Here is an 18391-nt window from a genome sequence, read left to right on the forward strand (position 1 = left end):
AAAGAACCACTTCCATTCCGACCTTAACGAGATCAAGAGCTGCCATATCCTTTTCCTGCAATGCAACAAGTAATCAGCTACCCACTCCAAGACATGCAAGTGGTTGGGAAGGCAGTTCAAATGATTCCATACACTCTGGGAAAAACCTGGGCTTACCAAAATGCTTGCTTTGGAAGCTACAAATAGTTTACTGCTTAGGCATCTCTTAATCTTTGCTCAAGAAAAGCCATTATCAGGCAGAACACTGTGGTAGACACTGCACTGCATTCTACCAGCTCAGCTGCTTCAAGTGATTCTCATGATAGACAAGTGCTGCTCACGTTGCATTGATCTACTGAGCTACACCTTCTTGTACATTTTGAGACCTAAAATGAAGAATCTTACATTCTTTTAATCTCTTAAGCCTGTGGAAAGGGAACAAGAAACAACAAAGGATTTTTCCTTGTTCTGCTTTTTTCCACAGTACAGAGCACAGTTATTTAAAATCAAAAATATTATCTCAAGTGATGTCCAGTGACATAGAAATCTACAGCAATTTAAGGGACCTTGACAAAGCCAGGATTTCACACTGCATTTTTCTTCCATGACTATCACCTCAAATATACAAACCATTTTCTTTGATAGCACGACTGTATTTATTCAGCAGGTATCCTTTATGAAGGGAGGAGACTGGCTATTTACTTCCATGCTACAAAGAAGTTCAATTTCTAGTGGATAAATATAAAAAAACCAAACAAACCAAAACTTGAGGAAAGGTGATGAACCCAAGAGAAAATCCAACCCAGAATTTTAAACACTTGTGTCCTGTGCCAGACACTGTGCAGTTACACTCTAATGTTTTACACAAAATAGCCTCGTTATAAATAGATAAATTATCACTATTTAAGACTTTTAAACCGGCTTTCCTTTTTTCTTGGGTGGACCTTTGTAGCCTTTAGCCTTTCTCCTCAAGTTTCTCCTGTCTACAATGGGAACCTCAATCTCTGCCTCCTCAGAGCTGCTGTCAGCTGCCCTCTCTGCCACTGCCTGCATGTAGTGATCCACCTGCTCCGCGGGCTCCTCCGAGGGCTCCTCCAGCTGGTTCTTCTGTGCCTCCTGCCCAGAAGGCTGCTGGAAAGAAACACCCTCCAGTTCAACCATCACCAAAGAGCCCTGACCCAAGGCAGAGGGGGCCTCCTGTGAGTTGTGCCCTGCCTCCTCATTCTGATCTTCTAATGAGGAAGGCAAGTTTTCAGGGACGGATTCTTCTGCTGCCTCAGTCACCACAGAGTTGGGCAGCCCGTTGTCAGAGGGTTCATCCTTTGATGCTGAAGCAGCTGCATTTTCAGTGCTGGCCTTTTCAGATTCTTGCTGTTCTTCTGTGCCCTCCTTCTCTACCGATGCAGCTTCTTCAGTCAGCATTTCTGAATCATTTTCATTCAAAGCCTGTGGGTGGAGGGTGTCAAAACAACCAAAAGGACAATTAGTTGAAGGTAAAAGACACTGAAAACTACTGCCCCTACCTATCAACCTCAGAGGACAGTATGGCATTTTTCTGCCCCTAGCTCTCAACCACAGAGGATAGTTTGGCATTTTTCTGCCCCTAGCTCTCAACCTCAGAGGATAGTTTGGCATTTTTCTGCCCCTAGCTCTCAACCTCAGAGGATAGTTTGGCATTTTTCTGCCCCCAGCTACCAATCTCAGAGGATATTTCAGCATTTTTAATTCTATGAATATAACTTGACAAGGCAGTCCTCCTCTTTGCACAAAACTGTTTTGTGACCTGTATTTCATACCCAGAGTTGCTCTCTCGTTTTCAAATTGTTTGAAATACTTGAATAATTTGAGGTACAGAAAAAGCACTCTGGTATTAATCCCAAGGGAAAAATTATTTTAGACAAATACAATTATTTTTTGCTAGCATATAATAATCTTCTTTTGCACTATAAATGAAAAAACAGTAAAACCTGTGTTCTGAAAGCAAAAGCATTTTAGCAGTAGTCAATTATTTGTACACCTTATCAAGCAAGAATTGCTAGACAAAATAAGTATGTGGCTTTTCACTCTTGCCAAACCAGTATTTTAGTGAGAAACAGCAGTTTCAAACTGCTGCAAACATATCTTTATTTTGTGCATATAAGTCCCACTTCTGGACATTGAAACAGAAATGTTAGTTTATTCTCCTTATGGATTTACATCATCTGTCTTAATAATCACTTCTCCCAATAATTTCATTTAATGTTAGGGACTACTTTCTGTTACTTAACAAAAGAAGAAAAATCCCTGCAACATACACACACTTTGAAGTAAAAATGACTTCACATTTTGTTTCAGTTCTCTCACCTTCTCTGATTCAGCGTCTTCTGGAGGTTTTGCTGGAGCATCAAGGGTTAGTGGAACAAACAGTGTCACAGGTTCTTTTCCTTGATTCTCAGACAGCAATTTTGATTCTCCACTTGGAACTTCATTTACTGTCTCCCCTTCAGCCATGAGTGAGGTCTTACCAGTTTCTTCTGCTACCTCCCCATTAAGAGGTTCTGGTGGCATTTCCTAAAAAAAGTAAATCACATTTGTAAACCAATATCATACACAGCTATTGTTCCCCACCACTAATGGGTGTGCATGTGATCTAAATTTGCAGCTTAACGTGAGAAGCAGATTGCTCAGACATCTAGAATTGTGTACTAAGGCAGCAGAACTTACTGCAGATTAACTTAGGCAGAGTATTAGTTTGCTGTTGCTACCTGCACTAAATATATGACCATAGCTTACAGTCAGGGGTCAAGAAAAAAAGGTTTTAATGCATCTCTCATGACTGCTGCAGTCATTCCTTGAACCCAACATAGGTAAGGTCCACTTTCTCATCCACCAGTAAGACCATAAAACCCTGAGGGCATTGCTAGGCACAAAGAATATTCAGAAACTTAAATTCAAGTTGTTAACTAGTTGAAGATAAAAGCTGGATCTAAAGTTGATGTTTAAATCTAACAGGCAAGTTTTAAGGGGAGAAGTAAAAAGAGCCAATAGAAGTCACTGAAGTATACCAGATACTGACTTCTTCAAAATTTTTTTTTTTTAAATCAGAGTTACTGGGTCAGACCTTGACCTTATCCCAGCTCTCTGGAATTTCTTATTAGGAGAAATCAATGAAAAAAAATTAGTATGGCAGACAAGCTAGAAATTCACCTCACTGAAGATCCTGTAAACTATATTGTTCAAAATACCTACAGTGAAATATTCCCTAAAACTAATTCTGTACTAGCCTTAACTTCTCAGATACACTTCTTAATGAAGCACTGGTGCAAAAAATCAGAAAGCTGAGAGTCACATGGAGCAAGGTAGCAAGGACCATAATTAGCAGAAACAGTAGCTGTATTCTGAATTTATCTGCTATTGCTATCCCATCCAGCTCACCTCGGTTTCACTTTGTTTCTCAGAGGGTGGTATATGCATTTCTGCTTCTGATACAGACTGGTCATCGTTTTCAACAACTATTTCCTCATCCTTTTCAAGAGCATCCACCTTAGGCACTTCTACTTGGTCTTCAGAGCTTTCAGATATGTGGGCAGGAAGTCCAGGCCTGTAGCAGGTATTAAGATATATCTTTTAGATTAATCTAATATTTTAGATTAATACAAAATTAATAATAATTTTGGTGATCTCAGCAGGGAAATTCCTTCATGATCAATTGCTTGTCATAAGAAATATGAATCAAGAAAACTACATGCATCTAAAAATGGCTAACTCCTCATTAGGAAAAAAAAATAACATCAACTAGGAAAATTGCTTTGGCAATTATAAAATTATGTCTGTCTCACTTCCTTTTTATGGGAAAGAAATCTGAAATTTCTCTAAGTTAGTTAAATTTAAAAAGTATTTGTAAATAAATTATTTATTGTTTATAAATAAGTACAATTCATGAAGTTATTATAAATTTAGAAAGCATTACATATTTGAAAGCTACAAAGGGTTAAGAAAAGCAGCAACTTTTCTTCCTCCCACCCCTACTGCAGAAACAATTTCAAATTATGGAATATGAAAGCAGCTATATTTTTTAAATCATTGAAAATACAGATATTACAAAGGCCATGACTGGAAAGTAATTCAAGGCAATAAACATATCATGGGTGAAGGAGTTGTCATCAGCTAGAGATTACATTAGCAAATAGCTAAAGATGAAGTGCTGATGCACTGCCCCACTGCTGCAGGGTAGTAACAGTAATCTAAATATTCAGTTCTCATTTTAAAAGAACTGAAATTACTATATATAAGCAAATAAAATGTGCATGCAGTAGATTTAGAGGAGTCTACTTTGTGATCTGATAGTAAAGGCAGTAGTGGAGGGTTTTACCCTACATGCCAGTTTTGAGATGAAGACACTCCACAGGAAAGAACACAACAGAAGACCCTGTTCCATTCATTGGTGTGCATGGAAGGAAAAGTACCAAACTGATACCTTGTTCTGCTGCCTTCATTTTAACATAACAGCAACACCTCATTGGCTTATTTTTGCAAGGCCCAAAATTTGACATCCAGTATCAGGTTAGTCCTCTCACATAGGAACTAGCCAATTAATTAGTAGTAATAGCATTTCTTAAGCTGTGGCAGCATCAAACTGTGTCATTTAAACTGTTTGAAGCAGCTTAGAGCAGCACACTGACAGTGCAGCACAGCAATACAGTATCTGCAATTCCACAGAACAATTTAAACAGAAAAATTAGGCAGCACCTAGCTGCAGGCCTCAGCTGCACAAAGAAAACACCCACACCTAATTGTGTTTAAAGAAACCTCATGGAACAAGCTTGAGTGATTTCCTTAGAAAATAATCAAGTCATCTTCAGTTTGTCAAAAAGAGGCTTTGGGGGTTGAAGTGGGTTTTTTGGAAGAGAATGAGAGGGACACAAACACATGGAGCAGGGTGAGGTGGGCACTGTGTCTATGAGGGAGGAAGGGGCTATTTTATCTCCTTAAAATAGATGTGCTAAATGGAAACCCAGTGCAAATTCTTACTGCAAGCCCCATCTGTAAGAACTGTTATGGCACACGAGTCATATTGTTCTTCACATCCACATCTGGTGACTGTTACACAGGTTAACATCATTTAAACTGGAAAGGTTTTTGGGTTCTTCTCAGGATGTTAGATCAGGTATGATGGTTTAAAACATTGAGCAAAGGGCTTTCCTTTGAAGACATGGCTCCCTATAACACCTGTTATTAGCTGACAAGCAGTAACCAGCTCCCAAGCTGGACAGTCAGATCATATTTTACTGCAACATATCAACCATAACAAGAAGTCAGGAAGGAATACCTCCCCAAGGACCACATAGAGTATTTTGGTGTAAATATATAAAACTATGCTGTGAATACAAGTATTTTTACCCTGGTACAGATTCAGCTACAACAGGACACTCTCAGCCTTCACTCTTTTCCTATTATTCCTAGTATCTACTGAGCTTTCACAGGTACTACCATTTTGGTGCAATCACTCTTCAAATGATGTCTCACTTTTCTTTCTTCTTTTCTTGCATTAGACTTTACTTTTAATAATTTCAAAATCAAGCAAGTAAAGTAGGAAGAAAGAAGAAGAAATACCAGTTGCACACTCTGAGTAATGTAATGTAGTTTGTGACTGCCCAAGCAACAAAATAAGAAGTCAGTAAAAATAGGCTCCTGGTACCTGCTTTTGGGCACTTGAGCATTTTCCTCATCTCGTAGGGAAGTTTCAAGTCCAGGTTCTTGTCTATTTTTCTTTATCCTCTGACGTTTCAAATTACCACTTCGTGTCCAGATGGAAACAGGAGTTACATTGGGGTCTTAGGAGAACAACACAAAAAAAAAATTCAAATGAACAAATTCAGTCTAAGATCTACATATAACCTCCCCAACCAAAACAGTTAAAGGAATTGAGTGCCAGTAAATAGTGAAAGGAATTGAGTGCCACTAAAGCAGCATTTCATTGTACTTCCTTTTCTGAATAGCACCTTTACGAAGACTCACAACAATTTTATCTGAATTCCTCTAAAAGGCACGTGACTCTCAGCACTTTAGCAGAAAGCATGTTTTTATATCCATGTTACAGATGAATGAAGTAAAACAGAAAGCTGTAAAATAGCCTGCAAAACTATTGATCTATAGTAACTGCAATACTAATTAATAATCAAGGTTATTTTTACCTTCAGATGTGCTTGCGTGGACATCTGTTGATTCTTTACCTTTTTGAGAGTCAGCCTGTGGTGTAAAAGCAATGCTAATGTTATTCTAAAATTTTCTGAATTGACTAAAATAACTTCATAATCCTACATATGCCTGCATCTTTCTAAAGAACTATTTCATAATAATAATCCTATAAAAGAGCAGCTGTAATAATTCTTCATTTGTATCTAACTGTTCTGTCTCAACAAATTTAATATTTTTTAAAGGTTATCTTTATGTCATGGATGAGTACTTTTTCTGTGTTTTACTTCTGACCTCAATGTAGAATATCTTCTACATTGTGTGAAAGTGACCCATCCCTATAAACAATACTATCAAGACTTTTTTCCTAACTGTTCTGTTTATAGCAAGTGTCCACATAATTCAATTATAGGAGCCTCTTTCTGTCTGTTTCCCCTTTCTGTATAAACCCAAGGGACTCTACTGCAGTGGTTGGCAAAATTTAATTGCAAAGTCTTATGTGTATACCTGTATCCTATTCTATAGTTTTATTTTTATCATGACATCCAACAGAATATGGCAACCCACATAAAAATTAAGAAAAAACAGAACTTGGTGATTTATCAGTAATGCAGCTTACATGCACAGTCAGCACAAGAGGTTTCTTAGGTCCCTCTCCCTAGAGCTTTTCTGTCTCCTGTTTCTCCACATCATCCCAATGCCTTAATTTTTTTAATGCAAGTTAGCTGAGGATTCAGCATTTGATACAGTAAAGTGAGTAAAACATTTACACATTAAAGAATAATTAGACACATTATATTTTCTTAGCTGCTAGTAATAATCTGGAACAGCAATTATCAGCATCCTGGTCCACTTTTCCAGTCTCACTTCCAATACTGAAGTGGAAGAAGGCTGGCAAAATGGCCAAGTCTACATTCTGCTATTTGAAGTAGTTTCAAGTGAGTATTAAATACATAAGAATTTGAAACTAACAACAAATTATTCTAGAATCAAAATGCACAAAATTGGAAGCACAAAGTGAAAGGTGAAAATGAAAGTTGGGGAATGTTTTTTCATGGTTTGGGGGAAGGTGGGGTATTTTATTTCCTTAGATGGTCCAACAATTTTCAAACCATTGCTGGACTTCTTACAAATAGTGCAGATGCCAATTTCAGAGCTACCAGAAGTTTTACCAAGCTATGAGGAGCTGCACCTCCTTGGTACCAACTGTCTTTTCCTCTGGAAAAAGGCAAAAAACAGGGCTTGACTTCTTAACTTGCAGCAACAAAAATCAAAAGAACTACCATCACTCTGCTATTTTCTCCAAGTATATCCATATAGCTCCATAACCAAAATGTGTAAGTTTTTAGATTGTTTTGCTGATATGATCATTACTGGAATCTATCTAAAACTCAGAGATGAGGCTAGAGACACTGTTACAAATGAAAGGCAACTAAGAGTTATTGCTTCAAGTCACTGAGAGATTTAAAACATCACTACTTTTCTGTCAACTTTGCTTTGGGAAATACTGATTTTCTCAACTGGGAAAACTTGACTTAAATTTCAAATCTATACTTTAAATATTAATACCTGAGAGTATCGATTTAGCCATTATTTCCCATTTTAAATTAAAGCACTGAATTCTACAAAAGCATGGTCATGTCAATAACACAGTCCTTTCAAGCATGCAAATCCCTGCTCATGGTATTTGGAGCTATAAATGGTTGTCAAGCACACTCTGTGTGACTTAAAAACACAAGTGAAATAAAGGAAGAGCTTAATAATATTTAATGACCCAAATATATTCATGACCACATGTCCATGAGCAGCTGTAATTTAGTTGCTATATCAAATACTAATATACTGATAAATATTAAAAGAAAGCTGCAGTCTTTTTTTATGGACAAGGTATAACTCCCCATGTAAACTTAACATTAGCCATTGTATTGAACTGTGACATGTATGTGTACCTCTAAAAACAGCCACTCTAAACAGTTTAATCTCAGGGACAGTTGAAATACTCTCCTTATCTTATCTGCTAGCAAACAGCTCAAATTCCAGACCCTGACAGCTGCACAATTTCTACATGCATGGGGAAACCCCACCTGCCCCACAAAAGAAAAAAGCAACAAAAAAAGCGCCAAAACCAAACCAAAAGAAGAGAAAAGAAAAACAAAACCACAACAAAACCCACAAAAAATACCCACCAAAAAACCCAAAAAAACCCCAAAACCAAAAAACCCCACAAACAAACAAAACCTCAAACCATCAACCTATATCAGTCATTAGCATTACTTCACTGGGAAGAATTACATCCACACAGAAAATAACAAAGCCATTTATCTTTTATATATGTTGCCACAAATTCACTTGTTATAATAAGGGCAAAAATAATTTCTCACATTGTTTTTTCAATAACAATACAATCAAAAAAAGAGGTAACAGACTGTGTACCTACACTTAGCTGTGTTTCTACCTCAGTCCTTGGTCCACTTGCTTCAGATGCTGCAGATTGACAAAAATTATCCTCTGCTTGCAAACTATTATTCTCCTTCTTTGAGGCCTCTGCTGTGAAGATTCAAAAGAGGAAACAGGAAGAAAATTACAGTACTTTTATATAATAACCATTTGTTCTGCTTTCAACTGGGATAGAGTCACTTTTTTTCCTACTTCTTCCATACAGCGTTCTGCCTTGAATTTAGTGTGAGATAACACATTGATGTTTTATTTGTGCCAAACAGGGGTTATCCTAATTCAAGGACTTTTCACTTTCTTATGCTGAGCGAGCAGGTGCACAAGAAGCTGGAGAGGAGACACAGCCAGGACAACTGACCAAAATATTCCATACCATATTGTTAAGCCCAGTATATAAACTGGGAAGGGCTTATCACTGCAACTGCAGTTCTCTCACTTGGGTTTTATTATTCTAGTTTTGTTGTCTCCCTTCTCATTACGGTTATTGTCATATTATGCTTCTGTTTAATTTTATTTCAAATATTAAACCATTCCTGTCTCAATCCAGAGGTTTTATGGGGTTTTTTATTCAGAATCTCCTCCCTACCTCACTAAGGGGAACAAGCAGATGTGTGGCACTTAGTTGCTTGCCAAGTATGAAGGAAAGGTCTTTAAGAAAGGCATTCCATGTTACCCAGGCAAGTGAACCACCATGGAGGGAGAGGTGTCTAGTACCTGAGGGAGCTGGCTGTGCTAGAGATGATTTCCTATGAGCCAAAGAATGTGCAGTCACAAACAGATCTAGACAAAGTCCAGTGCACATAACCTGTGACTGTTCTGGCTTCTTTTTCACTCTCAAGGTTGGCATTAATACACGGGAATCACAGTTCTCATGTTCAGACTTGGTCTTTATTAATTCTTATCTATTTACAGACTCAGGAGCTGTGAGCTCTAACTAGCATTTTAGAGAAATGAGGTAAAATGGAGCATTTCTCTATCTCTACAAGGCCTTCTCAAGGACAATCCATCCAATTATGAAATGCCACCTAAATTTTACTTTTAACCCAGTAACTAACTACTTAAAGTCTGCAATGTGGACTCTATCAACAATTACAGAAAACTGCCCAAGCACATGAAGAAGGAGGAGAAGAAGGATTTAGACAACACCATCTTGCCCAATACATTACTATATACTAAAATCTCAAATCTAAGTTTTTCACCCCATGAGATCACACAACACCATTCAAACTATACACCCACAGCCCTGTGCTATCACTCAATTTCAGAAGCCTGTTCCATAGCCTCAAGTCAAATGCAGTGTTCACTTGAGGGTGCTTTTTAGAACAGAAAACCTGAAATTTTCAGCCCTCCAGGGTTCCGACAATAACTCACATGGTGGACATTTGTATATGTAGCACACCATCATCATGTGCCAACTCTTTGCCTTTAAGGACCTGGAGAGATGAAGTATCCACAGTGGATGAAGTGGTTTGCAAACTCTAGGAATACAAAGAAAATCCCTCTTCCTACCTATGGGCTTGCTTCTCAATTGTGAAAAAATCTGTTCAAAAAATATGATAAACAGCTCCAGGAGTTCCAGCAACAAAAGAAGACAGGTTCTACTCCCCACCCGTACAGACAAGTACCTCAGCTATTAAGAGAGCATTCTTTTGCTAAAGAAAGAGGATAAATAGTACACACTATGGTTTTTAAAATCCTGTGGGACCACAGAAAGGATATGAAGAGATGAGATGGAAAATCCCCCTCCACCTAGAGGCATGGGCATGTGAACTGCAAGCAGAAACAATCACAAATGTGGATTCTTCTGGGAAAATTGCTGCTCCAGTCTCCAGTAGGCAATTCCCCAGAGAGAGCAGAATGGCTAATCTTACTCCTAGTTCTACGGTAAAGAATTCTAATCCTTTTCCACAAGAAATGGGTGGAGAATTCTACATCCAGTACTAGAGGGCCCTGCCTCCTGTCAATAGGAGTGGAGGATCAGTTAAGTTCACTGGAATGTGAGGATCCAGTGGCCTAGAATGTCAAACCCACAAGAGTACAAGGCTCTAATAGACATTAGTGCAGAGTGTGCCATAATGCCATTGTGCTACAGAGGGAGAGAACTCATTTTTAGTTCTAGAGTGACAGAGGGACCCCAACAGCTGATTATATTGGAGGCTGAGACCAGCCTGTCTGGGAATGAGGGGCAAAAGCCTCCACTGTGACTGGCCAGAGACTCTGTGCATCTTTGCACAGCCTATTCCAGAAGAGGATCTTTCAAGGACTGAAAAGAGCATCACTGAGCTTTCACAGCTGCCTTGGAGACAGGGGAAATTAAAGCATCTGTCTGCCTGGCATTTTCTCTCAGAGGACCCTTCTGTTGCTGGGCTATTGAAGAATAACAGGTGCCAGTCACTGCCACAATGGTGCACCAGCAGAAATACTGCCCCAACTGCATTGTCCATGAATCTTGAAAGTGATCAAGGACTGGTCTGAAAAGATTTTGGAGTATCACTAGAGGAGGTGAACCCTTACTGAAGAGGACTCACTCTGGTGAAAAAATTACCAGAAAATGAGAAGAAATATTCCTTATTTACAGACTGTTCTGCCACATTGTAGGAAAGGATCAGAGATCAAGTCTCCTACAAAAAGTTGCAGAAGGAGAAGGTGAAGCAAGTGAGTTTTCAGAGGTGAAGGCCATCCAGCTGGCTTTAGACATTGTTGAATGAGAAAAAATGGCCAATATTTTAGTTCCATAGTGACTTGTTAGTGGCAAATGCCCTGTGGGGTGGTTGCAGGGATGGAAACAGAATGACTGGCAGCAAAAGGGTAAGGCCACCTGAGCTGCCACATTGTGACTATATATTGCTGTCCAGGTGGAGAACCTGGCTGTGAAAGTACCTTGCATAGAGATTGATGGAGCCAAGAAATGGCCACAGAGGAACATCAGAACAACCAGGAAGTGCATCAGGCTGCTAAGATTGAAGTGACTCAAAAGAATCAGAATTGTCAATATAAGGGAAAATGATTTCTAGCTTGGTGCATCCATGACACTTCAGATAATCAAGGAGGAGATGCAAATTACAGGTGCACACATGATCCAGGGGTGGACTTAACCATATAAACAATTGCATAGATTATCTGTGAATGTGAAACATGCACTGCAATTAAACAGGCCAGGTTTAAAGCCTCTCTAGTATGGAGAATGACAACTGAAATAGAAATATGGGGAGACTGGGCAGATAGAGACTATATCCCACTCTCCCAAAGCTCCAAGGAAAATGTCATGTGCTTTTAATGTTGGAAGCAACCACTAGAGAGAAGAGAATATAACCTGAAACCCATGCCACCACCAGGAGCAGTGGGTCTTAAGAAGGAAACATTAAGAACATGACAGATTGTCCCAGAAATTTCAAAATGAGATAGTGGGATTAATTTCCTAAACAACATCATAGACAACTGGGCCACAGACCATGGCATTGAGTGGGAATATCACACCCTCTGTCATGCACCAGCCTCCAGAAAAATTAAATACACAACAGACTGTTACCCATTTATCCTGGAGCAGTGGGTGGCAGGACCTTCAAACATTTGGACACACATTTAGCAGAAGCCACCTGTTAAGTAAACACTAGGGAATTTGACAGTCAGTCTGGCATAACACAGTCTGAACTTGTACACATTGTAGAAAGGGATAAATTTCTTGTAGGGTGTGTAAATATGCAGTGGGAAACAGTCTGAATCATTCATGCTTCAGGAAAAGGCAAAATAATTTGTGGAACTGAGTTTGTAGGAAGATGGGGAAGCCCCTTGCATTCCTTATGGGGATTTGATTTTGGGTAAGAGTAACCAATAAATTAAATTGAGTGATGTTAATTCTCATATTAAACTTTATACTGTCTCTTTCATGATTACATGCCCATCACTGAACTGGGTACCTCACAGCACCTGTTTTCACCATTCTAAATTTGGTGATCTGAACCCAATTCCCATTCAGTGCCATATCAAGGGTATTACAGTAAAAATAACTCAGACCAATGGAGAATTAACTTTGTGAAACCAAACAAGTACAGCGGTGATGGAAGCAGAACTGGCTCCAGTGTGCAACAATCCAACTTGGTGCAGAATCTGTCTGTTATGACAGATGGAGCTCAAAGTCATGGACTAAAGGAACTCAAGTGACATTTTAGAGGGATGGCCCATAGACTAAGGCAATGATACATATGTGTGATGTGTGTGTATATATCAGAAGACAGGAAAGGTAATGGTGAACTGCAAAGAACAGAACCTGGGTATGACTTAATTGAAGACACAAAAAATAAGGACTGGATTTATCCTGCTTTCAAAAGGGATAGAATTAATTTTCTTCCTAGAAGCTGGCACAGGGCTGCATTTTGAATTTAGTATGAGAATGATGTTGATAATACACTGTTTTCATTGCTGCTGAGTAGTGTTTATCGTAAGTCAAGGACTTCCCATGCTTTACCAGTGAGTAGCTGCACAAGAAGCTGGGAGGGACCACAGCTGGAATATCTGACCTGAACTGGGATATTCCACAGGGATATTCCACACCACAGAACATCATGTTCAATATATAAGCTGGGGACAGAAGGGACTGCTTGAGGATTGGCTCAGCATCTGTCAGCAGCTGGTGAGCAACACTGTGCACCACTTGTCTCTCTTTGATTTTGTTTCTCTGTTTTTGTCTCCCTTGTCATTTTATTTATTATATTTAATCTTATTTTAATTATTAAGCTGTTCTTATCTCAACCCACAGGTTTTAGTCTTTTTTTCAGACTCTCCTTCCTATCCCACTGGGGGAGGAGAGGGTGAGCAAGCAGCCATATGGTACCTAGCTGCCAGGTGGGGTTAAAACATGACACCATCCCAAATATGATCTCACAGGTCTCAGGACAAAGAGAAATCTTCCTGCTACTTTCTACACAGTATTCACAGAAGTCACTCTTGTAAAGTATTTGTTCAACTTTCACAAAGAGTCAGAAAACAACAGAGTAAAGCATCCATACCTGCAATGCTGAGATTTTCCATTTGCACTATAGACATAATAGACTTTCTCTGGAACCAATCTCCTCCTCCCTCCACTTGCCACAAAAGGTTTTTATCCCCAGGGTACTTCTCAAGGTACTGCTTACAAGCTGAGCAAACACAAGAAAAAACACTATATTATAGATACTGTATATAATAGTATAACTCAGCTATAACTCTGTTTTTAATGTTTATCTGAAAACAAATTATTTTGCAATCTACAATCATACACAAACAACAACAGAAAGAACTGTTTAACAAAATAGTCGAGTCTGATATAAACAATATTGCTTTACCCTACACAGCCTTCTTAATTAATCCTTTCTTAATATAGGTTTAAATGCTTTCCATTATTATTTTAAACTGCAAACAAAGATGAATGGGATTTTCTTATTTTCCTGGTACTCACTTAAGATTTTTGACTTCACTAGACAGTGTTTCTGGCAACTACAAGACTCAACTCAGGACAGAAGCAGAGGATGTAGTCAAGCGCTTTTTGTCACATCACACTGTAGTAGGCACCTGTGACAACAACTCTTTTGGAGTGCTAACATGATTAACCATTGAATGGTTAATCACTGCTCACTTCCAGAATATTTTCTGCACTGCTGTCCTTCCAAATTTTTTCTCTCCATACCTATATCAAACATAAAGGTGAAGAGGGATGCATGCTTTGACATTACTCTTTGGTAGTTGCTTTGGTAGACTGCTCTTTGGTAGTTACCAAAGAGTTCACCTACTCTTTGGTAGGTGAAAAAAACTACCATTTTTTCACCTGGTTCACTACTGATGCACAGTTTGAGAGCACGAGATCCCCACTGTGTCATTCCTTCACTACAGAAATGAATTAGTCATTAAATTCTGCCCAAGTGATTTTCCTGGTTGAAGCCTAACAAATCAGGTCTCACCAGATTGAGTGACAGACTGTGGTGCTTCAAAAAGCAAAAAATTTCTACTGGTTAAGAAGGCCAGATAAAAATGTTCATAGAAGGAGCCCTGGTAAATGGCCTAAGAAGGAACATGCCTTGAGAAACAGGGCAAAAGAAACATGTTTCTTGTCTGAACACAGTCCCAAGAACATAATTTCCAGAATCCATGTCATTTCCTACATGACATAGTCGTCTTGGGTTGCTAATGGAAGAATCATATGTGTTTTCTTTCTATTTTAAAACGGTGCTTTCTGATACACAAGTTATAATAGAGCCTAGTAGGTTCTCTTCAGCAGAGGTTTCAGAAAAAGCATGAATTAAACGACCCTGTGAGGTTTAGGTGTGAGCAAGCAAAAGGTGAACAGGGCAAGTCATTAGACCCCACACAAGAGCATGTCAGCCCATTCTACAGGCCTGCTGGGAAAACAGGACAGTGACAAATTTCACAGCAGCAGAAAGCCAGCAGAGTGCAAATAATCTAGTTTTACACAGAGGATTAAAAACTGAACCAGGAACAACTTTTTCTTAAACAAATCAGGGGTTTTAGCCTCCACCAAAGCGCAGAAAATTTAATGTAGAACCTGAGGATGAGGCCACAAACGTGGAGCTTGAATGACAATACTCATTTGGACATGTAAAGAAACCACAAAGAACATCAGAAGAAAAAATTAAGGAGCTTGCCTGTATACATGAAGGATGACAGTGGATATCGTAGCCCAAGAGGCTCTTCAGTAAAGGAATCCACAAAGTCTTCCAGCATGATTAGCCCAGAGTCTTTCCCACGATGTTTCTTTCTAACAAACATTGTGTCTAGCACTGTCAACTTATACTTCTGATGAAGAAGAGAGCTACAAACACTTCCTGAAATAATCAGAGGGAAAAAATATCCATCAGTATGAATGACATAACTGCATGGTGACTGATGTGCTGCAGCATGGATTTTAGCATAATTTAAATAAAGACTTTTATAGTTTACAAAAATTCCAAACTATATAATAGTAAGTAAAAGTAAGTAAAGTTATAAAAATCATTTATAACTTTATTAAAAATAAATAAATTCTTTTAGTCATTTATTAGCTTTTTTGAGCAAGCTTCATAAGGTTGCCAAGATACATCAATGGAATAATGTAACAGAAGAAGTCTGTAGTACTAGAAAAGAATAGACAAGACAGAGAGGAAAGGCTCACTTTGAAAACTCACTATACAGTTCAATATGAAAATTATAGTAAAAATGAAGCTGAAAGATGGAGGAGGGAATAGGAGAAAACAAGATTATTTAATTACACTGTTATGGTGATTATATTACTTCTCAGGACAAATATGAAGACTAATTCAGTTCTTGCTTAAAGGCTGAAACAATGATTCCAATTTTTTAAATGAAGACAAAAAATGCCAGGACATTTTATGCTGGAATTCTCCCATAAACAACATATTACTCTAAATTAAACAAACATGGATCAGATGGTCACAACACATAGGTACTTCAGTATCAAAGGACTTCAAGGGTAGCTAAGAACTCAGAGGTGAGAAAAGGGCGGCATATAATGGTATTAAGACAGTCCATTAATAACCAACCAATTTTCAGGCCCTTCAGTGAATCTGTGAACTATGACAAAGAGTTGCCCTCTTCTCTAGGAGGCCAACAAGAAACAAAGTTGGTTATAAGACCCAGTTGGTCTTTGCAACCTTGTATTTTTTAGGATCCATGAAAATACTTATTTTAGGGCCATGAAAACAATCAGAGGGCAGGAGCATCCCTCAGAGGAGGAAACATGAGGAAGGTTGGGGTTGTTCAGCCTGGAGAAGAGAAGGCTCTGGGGCGACCTTTCAGCACCTGAAAGGAGCCTGCAGGAAAGCTGGAGAGGGACTTTTTACCAGGTCATGTAGTGATAGGATAAGGGGCAGTGGCCTTAAGTCACACGAGGGTAGATTTAGGATATTGAGGAACGGGGTCTCATTTTTTTCCATTTCTTGTGTTCTGTAGATAATTCGGTTCAGGACATAGAGAAAAACTCTCCAACAGACTTTGGATATTAGGAAGAAATTCCTCACTGTGAAGTTGGTGAGGCTCTGGGACAGGTTGCCCAATGAAAGTGTGAATGCCTCATCCCTGAAAGGGGATGTTCAAACTGTGTTCAAACTGTGAAGCTGTGGATGCCCCATCCCATTTCATGCCAGGCTGGAAAGTGTCCCTGCCCATGGCATGGGGATTGAAACTAGATGGCCTTTAGTGGCCCACTCACAACAAAATCATTCAATGATTCTATTATTATTTTCATTTTTCAAGCAAGGGAAACTTAAACAGAGAGGTTACATTATTTGGGGTACTTTTTGGGATGCCTGAAGAGCTCCACCACCCTTCAGAACATGTGTTTACAGAGTGGCCTTTTCCACATGGGATTCTCATTTGGAGAATACAAAACACACTCAGACATGGGTGAAATTTTGAAAATGTTTTCAAAGAAAAACCTCAAATTTTTGCTAACTTAAGACAAACACAGTCCAATCCAACTGTAAACAACTATCCTACAGAAGAAAAAATTATAGCTGTCGAGTGTATAAAATATCTTACAGTTTTAAATACATTTTGTAAATACGAAGAAATCTAAGAACTTATATTGCTAAAGCATGTTAGTATTTCAGCTAGAGATTTTAACAGCCACGTGATTTCTTATGACTGCAGGAAAACACCAACTCAATTAGGCCTGCAAGGCTCATACAGCCTTCTAATACAATATTCTTCAAAAAAGCTATCTCCTCCCCTTTACCATGCAAATTCCCACAATCCTCAAATGCTCTACCTGTAGGTTTGACAGAGTAGAACCCAACAGCCTCTCCTTTTTTCCACAAGATCTTGGCAAAATGGCTGCTACCATGACAGAGGAACGGGGTCTCATTTTTTTCCATTTCTTGCGTTCTGTAGATAATTCGGTTCAGGACATAGAGAACAACTCTCTCTCCAACAGACTTCACCTGGCAGAACACAGCAAAAAAACGTTTCAGAAGGTTGGTCAAGTTAGTTAATATCCATAACATGAGGGGCCTTATTTAACACAGCTGTAGACAGATTTCAAGGGAAGGCTGTGAGTGCTAGAGCAGGGTGACTCTCTGAGGTTTGTTACAAGGCAAGAAAATTCCCATAAGCCATTGCAATAGGTTAAGTGCAACCACAACCATAGAGGATATTCCACATCTTCAATGCCACTCCCAATTCAATGTGCAAAATTTAGGAGAAGGGCAGTGGAGTGAGAATGTTATGATCTAAGTCAAAACTATTTTTGCACTTGGGAAGCATTCACCAGACACAAGAGCAATACATCAGCCTCAGAATTCCCAGGCCAGCAGGTAACTGGAGTCTTACAAAGGAGAAATGATGAGCCCCAGGGTGGCAGGACTTGGCACACTCAATCACTCCTGATAGAGTGGCAGGCAACAGGACATGATGCAGTGAAAAAAAAAACTTGTTACAACAGTTTCTGTGGCATGAAATAAGGAATTCAATATCCTTCTCTCTGTCCTGCAGGGTTCCTTCTGTATATGGAGTTTGAGTTCACCACTATTCTACTTATTGTGAAGGAAGGAGAAACCATCTTCCAATCTTAGTGTCATCTACCTCCCTCATAAAAGATTCAGCTTTCCTGATTTTCCTACCATTAAAAAATATGTGGAAAGCTAGGCTTTCATGCCAAACTCTCTACAGAAAATTCTAAAAATTGCAAAAATCAAAGACATGCTACACAGGGTTAAATAACGGTAGCAAAAGTCAATGATGAGCAGCAATGCAGATACCAGGCAACTTACTTCTCCAAACCTCATGTATTGCCACTGCA

General features: G+C 38.9%; 1 protein-coding gene across 1 annotated transcript in view; it reads right to left on the bottom strand.

Annotated features, from left to right (window-relative positions):
• Positions 1–508: 508 nt before the first annotated feature.
• The window catches only part of FAM169A (family with sequence similarity 169 member A), a 35835-nt gene continuing 17952 nt past the window's right edge, over positions 509–18391 (bottom strand). Inside the window, exons 5-13 of the mRNA XM_083884414.1 lie at positions 17363–17534; positions 15243–15422; positions 13614–13742; positions 8591–8700; positions 6153–6207; positions 5657–5792; positions 3394–3559; positions 2323–2529; positions 509–1425 (exon numbers count right to left, since the gene is read on the bottom strand). Of these exons, the coding sequence (XP_083740540.1) occupies positions 892–1425; positions 2323–2529; positions 3394–3559; positions 5657–5792; positions 6153–6207; positions 8591–8700; positions 13614–13742; positions 15243–15422; positions 17363–17534 (1689 nt within the window). The 3' untranslated portion in view covers positions 509–891. The remainder of the gene's footprint in view (positions 1426–2322; positions 2530–3393; positions 3560–5656; positions 5793–6152; positions 6208–8590; positions 8701–13613; positions 13743–15242; positions 15423–17362; positions 17535–18391) is intronic.

This window comes from Zosterops lateralis (assembly GCF_965231275.1).
Source record: "Zosterops lateralis genome assembly, chromosome: Z".
Lineage (NCBI taxonomy): Eukaryota > Metazoa > Chordata > Aves > Passeriformes > Zosteropidae > Zosterops > Zosterops lateralis.